Consider the following 10,940-nt stretch of genomic DNA (forward strand, 5'->3'; position numbering starts at 1 on the left):
CCAAACTAATCTAGATTTCATTCTTAAACTAATGGTTTAAAGAGTGTAGGAGTTTTTTGTACCATCCTTTACCACAGTGAAAACACTTTAATTGAAACCACACTGGCAGAGTAAAAGCCAAGGGCATCCTGAAGTTCTGAAAACACTAGAGTACCAACAGCAGAGTGACTGCTGGACTGGCATCTTTACCTGCAAGGATGTTAAAAGCCTTTCCTACATGTTACTCAGAAGTACTAGAAAAATGGGGTTGAGACCACAAATTACAGTAGGTCTGGATTACTACCTGTTGTCTTGCACATTACTGTCATGTCACAGCACAGAACTGGAAGTAAGTTCTATTTCTGTGTCAGATTTATATATGCTACCATAGAACTAAAGTTACATGCCTTAAAATACTATTCAAGAATTTAGAAACTTGCACTTCAGCTTAATTCCAGAGTTAAAGTCAAGGGAAGTGATACTGGGAAGACCAACACTACATTCTGCTTGTGGCATGCATAGAAGAACCTCTACACTTATCAATAGTTATATAAAAGACTCCTATTTAGAATAGGAGATTATTTCCTACATGTAACCTGTTACTGTATACTTTACTGTGAATTGAGGTTAGATGTTAACTAAGCATTTACAAAGAAGTTGGAAAAGCAGAAATTTTTTTTTCTGCTTTTGTATCCTTCAAAGAGGTAACAGGAATTTAATCATACACATCACATTGTAAACTTTTATATAAAAAATACTGGGTATTATACAGCTTTATTAAGACGTTATAGACATTCTCTAAACACTTCAGAGGCAGCAAGAAGTGTCATGAATATTCTGTAGTCACAAGACAGTGCCATTAACTTGGTTTAGCTGTTGCCTTTCCACATAGTACAGTCAGCTCACTCTAAGGGGGGAAAAATTCATTTTAGTTCAAGCTGCCCAACAGAACTTGCAAGAAGAGAGAGAAAAGTCACTATTGCTAAAGAAAGGAGTGAGCAAGCACTCTCCCACTCTCTACTACAGAGGCAGGTCCATGTTACAAAATATAAAACAGCTTCCAGACCTTTAGCTTAACTCACATAGCTGCATTCAAGTCTTAATACCTGCAAGACTGTAAACTGTTTAATATTCCTTATGTCTAGATAGATTTCTAGTGCTGCATATTACTTCATCCAAAAGCCAGGTACCCTCATCTTCAGAAGTCAGGCACTATGTGCTACAAAGTTTTGTTCCAACTTCAGTCTGCATCGAAACAGTTTACTTCCCTGAACCAAAGATAAGGCAGTTACTATTCAACTGCAGCAGAGAATTAACAGGAGTATAGTTCTTACTCTGCAAGGGACATGGAATAATAGATTATAACAAGAATCAGAACTTAGCTGTAGCTTTGCAAGCCTTCATGAGTATGAGATAAGAGAATGGCAGTTTGCTCACATGGTAGGAGACACCAGAGCAATCTAGAAGGAAAAGTTTACGCTTCTGTTGTTGCCCAGGCAATTGCCAAACTGCACATGCTTAAGTGCATTTACTTTTACACATTATCTGCGTGTAGCAGTTCTCCCCTCCCTGTTCCTCCCTTGCCCTAGTCCTCTCTCTAATTTATGCCAATCAATTTAGTCTTAACCTGAGAAGACTTAAAGCACTTAGAATTTGCATTCCTGACAGTATCTCACATGAAAACCTGAGACTAGGTGTCTGAATATTTACATGAAAGCCTACTAGTTTAAGCTTACCACTAAGTTATGAATATGCTGTACTGTATCTTGATTTAGTAGTTGCAGATCAATATTATGGAGGTCTCCACCAGCTGTACAGAGTGTCTATAAACATGAAGAGAAGCAGTTTTAAGGTAAGAACTATTCTGGAAGTTTTTACTTGCATGGTCAGCTTTTCTGAAAATCATGTGCTTCCCTGCTACACTGCAAAACTTTAGCAACCATTTTTCCTTTTGTTTAGCAGCAACTCATTTAGGGATAGCAAGAGCTATCACTATCAAGACTATTCACAGTTTTATCAATTACTGTAAGATGAAAATGTTTAAAAAAAGATTTTTTGATACCTGTCCATCAGCCAGGGGTATGTTTACAAACGGAACAGTTTTATTTTGGGGTACTGATTTACTTCTTAGTAACATGCCTTGACCTCTTCCACTGGTAGGTACAGTTCTTGAGACAGTCTGTTGTAGTCCAGTACTAGAATACAATAAAAATGTTACTCTAATGTTAAATTCCTATGCTCTGCAGAAAATTTTCCAGCATGAAGCAAATGCAAGTAGTAGCGAACGTACCTAATGGAAAGGCAGTCATGTTTAATTTTTTCCAATTCTGCCAGAAGACAATGGGAAATCCAACCATCAGCAGCATTTACTAGCACTGCTAGGTAACATTTTATGACTGTGAAACACCACAGTAACCTTCTAAGCCTGTGTTACAGACCAGTGAGCAAGCTGACATTTGGACCACTCAGTAACACGAATATCCACTCTCCACTATCAACAGTGAATGCTTACAGTTTTGGAAAGAGGAAACTTCATGCCTCTGGGTTTAAGATGGGTGCTGTATCTGTCTACTACAGAGGGAGATACCAAGTAATACCAAAGCTGCTAGCTTTTAGAGGTGCAGGGCATGCCTTATGACATACCAAATTCCTAAGCTTCTTTCATGATATATTTGTTCTTATTCCACTTCAAAGATGTAAGATTTGGTTATCTTCTGCATTGAAACAAGCCTCTGGAATTTATAACAGGCCAAGGTGAAACTAAGCCACTTGCTGGTTTCATGACCCATTTAAGTTTTCCACCCCTTCACTTCAGCTGATGATTTCTGCCAAAACCCAGTGTACAGAGAATGGAAATAACTGAAAACCTTAACTGTTCTGTGCAAAGAACTGATTGTCAATTTATTTGGTTGGGGTTTTTTGGGGGTTTGGTTTCTTTTTATATTTTTTTAAAGCAGCAGTATTGGTGACATTTTAATCAAGCTTGGGGTCTGAGAATTAGTTTAAGCTGTAAACTACATCTTTAAACAACAGTGGGTAGGAGTAGAATTTATACTCTTGTCATGGTTTAACCCCAACTGGTAACTAAGCACCACACAGCTGCTTGCTCACTTCCCCCCGACTCAGTGGGATGGGGGAAAGGTAAAACTCGCCAGTTGAGGTAAGAACAGTTTAATAGAACAGAAAGGAAGAAACTAATAACCGTAATAATAACAATAATAAAATGACAACAATAATAATAAAAGAATTGGAATATACAAAACAAGTGATGCACAATGCAATTGCTCACCACCTGCACCACCGACCAATGCCCATTTAGTTCCAGAGTGGTGATACCCTCTGGCCAACTCCCCCCAGTTTATATACTGGGCATGACATCACATGGTATAGAATACCCTTTGGCCAGTTTGGGTCAGCTGTCCTGGCTATGTCTGCTCCCAACTTCTTGTGCCCCTTGAGCCTTCTTGCTGGCTGGGCATGAGAAGCTGAAAAATCCTTCACTTTGTATAAACACTACTTGGCAACAACTGAAAAATATCAGTGTGTTATCAACATTCTTCTCATACTGAACCCAAAACATAACACTATACCAGCTACCAGAAAGAAAATTAACTCTATCTCAGCCAAAGCCAGGACAACTATAAATCTGGGCTTTTTTTTTTCTTTTTTCTTTTTTTTTTAAAACTGGCTTAGTTATGACATCAGATCCTGTACCTCCATGAGAATGTAAGTTAACACTGACAATCAAAGCAGGAGGTGTGACTAGTACGCAGCCTCACTATGAAATTTAGTGGCAGATCATCAAGATGTACTAAATCTAGATTGATGATGATTAATAACTGGACTGATATTAATGTAAATATATAGTGTCTTGGTATTTAATAAATCATTTATTAATAACAAGCCTAAACCCCCTTACCTTTTAGATACCTTCGGTGTGGCTTTGAAATTTGTGGCACTGCAGTCAGAAGCAAGAGACTTAATAGCCTCAGTCACACTAGCAGATGAGTGAACAGACCTAAAAAAACCAAGTGATTAGTGGTTTTAGGTTTATTTTATTTTTTTATTTCCTCCTCATCTACTGGAGAGTTTTAGGTAGGATGAAGATAGACAGCTGGTGAATTAGAGAATGTTGAAGCACTCCATGACAGAGATCTAGTGTATATACCTGTGAAGAAGCCCTTCTGAGGTGAACGTGATATAATGAGACCTAACACCACAGGGGAATGAAAGGATAATTTTATTAGTAGACAAGAGAGGGGGATGCAATACCCGAGCCTGGTGTAATTAAGGGAACATCCACAGCTTTCTATTTGAGTGTGCAAAAAGTTTCTTGGTAAGTTTCTTTTTCAGCAGGAATTAATCTTTCTAGATTACTTTTCAGGATATTTGTCCTGTGTGGTTGACCTGAATCCAGAGAACAATTTTTTTCCAGTTTTGGATTTTAACTCAGTTCAGAGATCTTGATGACAGAAGTTTACCTCACTCTATCCTCCTGTCTCCCTATTCCCACACACATTTTGGGGATATTGTAAGGGCATGTAGCTTTGGCCCAGTGTTACTGTACTTGAATAAAAGCAACCTTTAAAGACTGAAAAGTTAAGACTTCCCCAGGCAAAGCAGCCTTCTATAGTTTGATTTTGTTGAGCCAAAAATTCTATAATCCTAATTCAAGAAAGTAATTAAACCTGGCTAAGATTTATTTATTTTAGGCACATTACACACTGATACATTATTTAAATTGTATTTCTCTGAAGACAATTTGAGTGCAGCAAAATAAGTGCCAGTGGGTACAAGTACACACACTGGAGCCATAAGTGTAGCGGGAGCTTCTCAAAAAAAAATTTCATGCAGAAACCCACCAATTCTTTTTAATTCATTAGATCTTATAGCAAGACTTGAATATGGTCCATCATGACTGTAAGTAGCTCTAAGGTGTTTTTGCAAGTATGTATTTTCCTGCAAATGACACCTCCCTTTCAGCTATGTATGAGGGCAAAATTATTACAAAACAATTCATTACTCTTGACAGAGCAACAAAGATGTTTCCCTTACACACTCTTCAATTAAGTATGGTTTGGAAATCTATACTGATTACATAGATCCAGAACTGTGCACCATTCAATGGGAGAGATACAACTACTTGCCTTCGTCAGCTAGAGGTGCTTTTTTGTTCAGGGTTCACATCACTACCACGCATCTGATTCAGGTTATGGAAGACATCTTTATCAGATGTATTGCTATTGGCCTCAAATCTCAGCTACTATTGTCTGAAAAGAGGGTTTTTTTCAGCATTCACAAGTTCAGGTGAGTTAAATAAGCTATCAAAGGTCAGTCTTACCTAGAAAGAGAGTTCAGTTTGCTATTTAAACCAGAGGCCAATGAAACCAACGACTTTGTTTTGGAAACCTAAAAATGTATATGTAAGACTGCAGTTAAAAAGTGGCATTTTAAGGCAAAATGATAGATATTTTCAGGGAACAATACTGTAAGAATTCCCTTACAGTTAGGCCCCATAGTGCTGCCTTTTATATGGTTCTACATACACATAAAATGGCAAATATGCATTCTAAAACAAGAGTTTCATAATGCCAAAACATATTTGTTCATACTTAAGTTCTGTACAACCAACCACCTTTCTAATATACACCATTCCAACTTGTAAGCCCTCTTATAATTAATGCCTGTGACTCTGCATGTAATCTTTCCATCTTTGTTGTCATCTTGCTACATACTTCAGTGTCTGGCTGAGGCACTGCATTGCACAGATGGACTGAGGTGGTACAATTAATACACCTGTGTTATTTGGTTTAGAGATCAAGGTGGGCAGGAATGAACAATTCAAATATAGAAAAGCATGTATTAAAACATCAATTCAAATTTTCTTTTAAAAAAGTTTTAACAGGTTCCTCAAACCATCAAGACTTAATTGCAAGTCAATAGAGAATGACTATTCCAAGTATTTACAAGTCTGTGTGAATTGAGTTACCAGAAGTGCAGATACCATATTTCATTACGAAATTAATCTATACGGTTTAGCCTTGCTTAACTTGAAATACACTGAATTTAAACCCACTGATTTTTCAGACAAACAGCAGGCCCCTGGCCTGCCCCGTCATGGATCTAGCAGGGTTCACAGCAGGTCAGAACTGATTAAACCCTTATGTTGTTTGTTCGGAATAAACTTACTTTTTTAGGTATTTTCTTTCCAGAAACGTGCTTGGCATCTTCATATTCAACAATTGTAGTTACCTTAACTACAAATATATTAGAAAGACAAGGAAAACAAAAATCTCATGAAGAACACAAAACACTACTTCGAACTCATTTGTTTGAAGCCTATTTACCCACCGGCAGCTATGTATCAGTTCTGCTATCCAATGGTCATTTGCCTGGGACAGAGTTCAAAGCAAACCATGTGTGTTCGTCACAGACACTGTGACACACAGGACAGTTAAAAGACACTTGATAACCCTTCAACCCCCAGACAGAATTACATTTCAGTGGTAGTGTCCCTCTTATTGCATATTTTGGAGTATGAAGAGAAATGGTATTTTCTGTACAAACCTCAATGGGTAGGAGGTCAAAGGGGAACCTATGAGAAAATAGGGGTGACTTTCCTAGCTCTTCTGCTATACAGTAAAGCACTGACAAGTCACTTAAATGTGTTTCTTCTCGCCATTTTCAGTGATAAATCCAAAGGGCGGGAGCTCTTATCTCCTGTTAAAGCACCTGGACTGTAGCATAGCTCATGATCCTCCACACTGGATGCTGGGGGGACCTGTATGTTATACTTCTAGTTATACACTTTTCCCTCTTGTATCCTTCAGGCTTAACATTCACTTTACAAATGCTCAGTTCAAACCAATTAAAAAAATTTAAGAACCAAGCTAGATATTAATGGATTGACTTGCCTTTTTTGCTGTTTGTCGTCACCAGTTTTGGATTTGGTATGTCTTGTAGAGAGCAGTCAGTCTGGAAAAAAAAAAAGTTTCTGACAAGGGAAAGTCAACAGATTTTGCCCAGTAAATGCGTATTATCCTACAAAAGGCAGTGAACTAAAAGGGCATTAAAGCAAATGACAAAAGTAGGATTGGCTAAACACCAGTTTATTTTTTCAGAAACATCTGGATTTCTGCCTGCAGATGACCCTAAAGCTTTAGATAATGTGCATAACTGCACCGTGGCTAGCCGTCTAGCCTTTTCATACTAACTTGTATTTAAACAGACAGCCAAACAAAATCATTTGTCTGAAATGTTTACAGCAGGGAAAGAAGACTTCTATTCTGTAAGCTGTGATAAAATTTGAAAACACACACTTACCACTGCAGCAGCAAGAGCCACTTCCTCCCCTCCTTGCAAATCTGTAACTCAAGAAAGTATAACTTGTTTATTATATACTATTACTTGCATAATTATTATCTGCAGGTTCTTATCGGCTATAAAGCTGAACAAACTAGCTCAGGATTACAGCTGCTTAAATAGTTAATCATAGCTAGCACATATGTTGCACCTGAACAAGATTCAAGTCTTGCAGGATAGTCACTCCTACAAAACAACAATGAAAATCTTAGGCCACTTGAGTATGTTTAATCTTTGAAAGGATACTAAGCGTAGTCACACAGTATATAACCTGAATTCAAAGAAGGAAAAACTCCATACCTTGCGCTGCTGAAAGCTAATGCTTTTAGGCAGAAGTTTTCAAGACAGACATTGAAGTACATACTCAGCAAAGGCTAAAGGCTTACAGTAAACTCAAGTTCTTCAAGAGTCTTAGGTTCAGTCTTTGTGCGGCCCCTGCAATTTCCAGCTGCAAGGTAGATTCCAAAAACATCAGTTCTCACCAGAATATACATCTGATGCTGACTGTACGCCACAGCTTAAACTGCTGCATAAACCTGACGTTAAAATTAAACTTGTTTGCTCATCATCACAGGTAAACAAGTAGATGAGAAAGGCTCAGTAGTGAAAGACTTCAAATTAACAGAAAGACAAAATAATCTCTGCGGCTAGGATGAACAGATTCAGATGGAAAGAAATGCTTAAGTTTTTATGCACAGAAAATACTAGACTTGGAATTATTCCTTCTCTGTTCAGGCTTTAAATAAGATGACTTAAAAGCAGATATAAAAGAAGGCTCCAGACTCTATACGGGGTAACCTACTAATTCTATACCCCGTGTTACACAGGTCAGTCTACTTGAACATGAGTGTTTACTGAGCACCTGCAGTGTAATACCACTACTGATTAGCTCAAAACATTCAGCAGACAAAGCAAACTTTTTCATGGAAGTCACCAAGTTTACAGGTTTTCTCACATTAGTCAAGGGTACATCATGCTGTAACGATGCCTGCATCCCTTGCAAATATAAGACCACGCACACTTACTAAGCAAGTCTTTTCTTCTCATTTTCCTGATGGCAACTGGCATCTTCAGCAGCTCCACTGTAAATGCCTTCTCAGCTGTTTGCAAAAGCGAATCAAGCTCTTTCTTCATTTCCTGGATATTTTCCTTGGCTTTAAAACAAAACAGGCTTTCACTGCCATACGTGTTACATATCTCCAAACATAAGCACTGGTAGACTGCATTAAACAAGAAAGTTAAAATAACGCTTTATCCGGGGTGATCTGACTGGGGAGTCAGAGCGCCTGACGGTCGCCATCAGACACTCCTTAGGCAGACGAGAAGCACGGTGCGGGCAGCCGACCACAAGAGCTGCGCCCCGGACCTGCGGCGAAGTGGACGGCAGGTCGGCGGACGCTGGGCCGCCGCCCGCCATCCAGGGCGGGCCCGCGGGCGGCGCCGGGCGCTGCGGCCCGCTCGCCCCCAGGCCGCGCAGGCCCCGGCGGCCGCCAGGGCGCCCCCTCGCGGACCGGCGGCGCCCCAGGGCCGGCCCGAGCGCGGGCTCGGGTGCCTGCCGGCGCCCCTCACGGGACAGGGCGAGCGGTTCCCCCCGTCTCGCCGCTCGCCTGGCCCCGGCTCCGGCCCGGAGGCTCTTCTCGCCGGGAGCCGCTGTTCCTCCCCCCCCCCCCCCCCACCGCCGGGCAGGGAAGTGCAAGCAGGCAAGGCGGGCTAGCACCGCCGCGGTGCCCGCTAGCGCGGTGGCCGGCCTCGGCGCCGTGCTAGGCAGCTCCAGCACGCCGACCCGCGCCGGCAGCCGCCTCAGCACCTGCGAGAGCCGGCGTCCGCCCAGGGACGCGGGGCAGCTCCGAAGCCCTCGCCGCCGCCGCCCCCCGGCCCTACCCTGCTGGTCGAAGTCGCTGAGGAAAAGCGCGATGCGCTGATGCTTCTTCTCCTGGGAGAGGGCCCCGCGGTCGGGCTCCACGCCCGAGTCGGTGCTGCGCCGCTTGCCCGCGGGTTTCCTCAGGGGCATGGTGGCCACGCCGCGGGATAAACCACTGCTCCTCGCCCGGGAAGCTTTTGTAAGAGCGGGGGCTTCTCCCTCCCCTCTTCTTCTCCTCCTCCTCCCCCCCCCCCGGGCCCGGGCGGACACACCCTCCGGGGCGGCGAGAGCGGGCGGCCCCGGCCGCTTGTGAGGGGCTGCGGGTGTGAGGGGACGGGGCGTCCCGGGAGGCCCCGGTCTGTGGGGCGGGGGGAGAGGGTACCCCCGGGGTCCCCGGCCTCTCCTGTCAGAAGGCAGGGAAGGAGGTGCCGGGAGGGTGGGAATCTTGGTGACCCCCGTCTCGGTGGTGCTCCAGGAATGGGCCTGGGCACGGCCGGACAGGTGCAAAGCCGGGACCCTCGCGTCCTGACAGGAGCTGGGCAGGCTTGCATAGATGCAGACGCACATGCGCTTTGTCCTGGTGGCACAAAATTGATTGTGCTTTTTTTGTTATTTGCTTTGAAGCGGCCGCTGCTGACCTCGGCACATGGGGAGCTGCGGTAGGGCCGATGACCGCTTTCATCCTGGGGGTGAGTAGTAACCAGGATGCCGCAGGATGTCGAATGCAGGCCCAGGGCCTGGGGCAGGCAGTTGGTTGTGCGGCCAGGGTTTGGATGGGTACTGGGAAACCTTTGTAGGAAGGACCCTATTTCAGAGGTGAGGTTTGGTTTTAGCTATTTTATTGCTGTTAAGTGTGCAGAATATGCAGTGCTTCAAAGCTAGCAAAGTGAATAACCAGTTCTGCCTGATGCAGATGGTTACAGGCTGTGTAAATTATAATCAGGAGAAGAGTATTTAATAAACATGTAATAATGTGAAACATTGGAAAGGCATGACTACACGTAGTATTGAATGTATAAAAACATTCAAAGCCACATCCTTAAAAGTAGAATTCCTTGCAGAAACTATCTTACACGCATCCAAATAACAAAAATCACACCAGAGGTATGAGTGCCTCAGGTTTCGTACAAATGATCAAACCTGTATTCTTTATTGACCAGGGAACCGTGTAAAAAGGAACTAGGATAATGTTCTAAATCACTAGGGGTTTTCACACAGTGTATGTAGTTGATGTGGCAAGTGCTCTGAAGTTAGCAGCTTTTTCTGTATCATATACGTCTGGCACAGTATCATTATCTACTGGTCCAGATGGGACAGCCTAGTCACTCAAAAAAAGCTGTAAAAAATCTGAGTGACAACTCATAATATAAACATTTTATATCAGACCATGTTCTTGTTCGTAAACCAACCAACCAACTCCTCCCCAAAAACCAGGTAAATGTTTCTGTGCCAGAAAACACTCAAATACCTGATACAAAGACAATAGTCTGCTTTCGCTATGATGCTGCCAAATGCATATATGTTTAGGGAAGCGGGACTAGCTTTCCTTTCCCTAAACTTCATTTTCTTTTGAATTAGCAAACAAACGCCACTAAAGTAATTCTGAGGTGTCTCTGCAAAAAGACACGATTGTGTTGCTCTGTAAGTTTAATCTCATACAAACTGTGTAAGAAGATTTTAAAAAGGAAACAACTGACAATACCAAACAAATCCCTCACCAAAGCTTTCAGGCCACAGT

The 10,940-nt window shown here is 42.3% G+C and overlaps 1 protein-coding gene across 2 annotated transcripts; it reads right to left on the reverse strand.

Moving 5' to 3' along the window:
* Positions 1-707: 707 nt before the first annotated feature.
* LOC126040605 (borealin-2-like) lies at positions 708-9,385 on the reverse strand. Of its 2 annotated transcripts, none has more exons than XM_049805267.1 (10): positions 9,223-9,385; positions 8,367-8,495; positions 7,303-7,343; positions 6,894-6,954; positions 6,169-6,236; positions 5,321-5,388; positions 3,899-3,997; positions 2,042-2,174; positions 1,716-1,802; positions 708-886 (listed from the first exon to the last, which is right to left on the reverse strand). In XM_049805267.1, the coding sequence occupies exons 1-10, from the start codon at positions 9,350-9,352 to the stop codon at positions 839-841; spliced, it is 864 nt and encodes a 287-aa protein (XP_049661224.1). In that variant the 5' UTR covers positions 9,353-9,385; the 3' UTR covers positions 708-838. The 2 variants fall into 2 exon arrangements, with proteins under 2 accessions (XP_049661224.1, XP_049661223.1); XM_049805266.1 differs by having other exon boundaries at positions 7,303-7,349.
* Positions 9,386-10,940: the final 1,555 nt, after the last annotated feature.

The sequence above is a fragment of the Accipiter gentilis genome, chromosome 7, assembly GCF_929443795.1.
Source record: "Accipiter gentilis chromosome 7, bAccGen1.1, whole genome shotgun sequence".
Taxonomy (NCBI): domain Eukaryota; kingdom Metazoa; phylum Chordata; class Aves; order Accipitriformes; family Accipitridae; genus Astur; species Astur gentilis.

What these genes read in the sequence shown, in the direction of transcription:
- LOC126040605 (XM_049805266.1), bottom strand. Translation starts at nt 9,352, where the DNA reads ATGCCCCTGAGGAAACCCGCGGGCAAGCGGCGCAGCACCGACTCGGGC. An exon ending in GACGACAAACAGCAAAAAAG is followed by an intron (nt 6,237 to 6,893) that starts GCAAGTCAATCC and finishes ATATATTTGTAG; the next exon opens with TTAAGGTAACTACAATTGTT. An exon ending in AGCATATTCATAACTTAGTG is followed by an intron (nt 887 to 1,715) that starts GTAAGCTTAAAC and finishes TTCCCCCCTTAG; the next exon opens with AGTGAGCTGACTGTACTATG.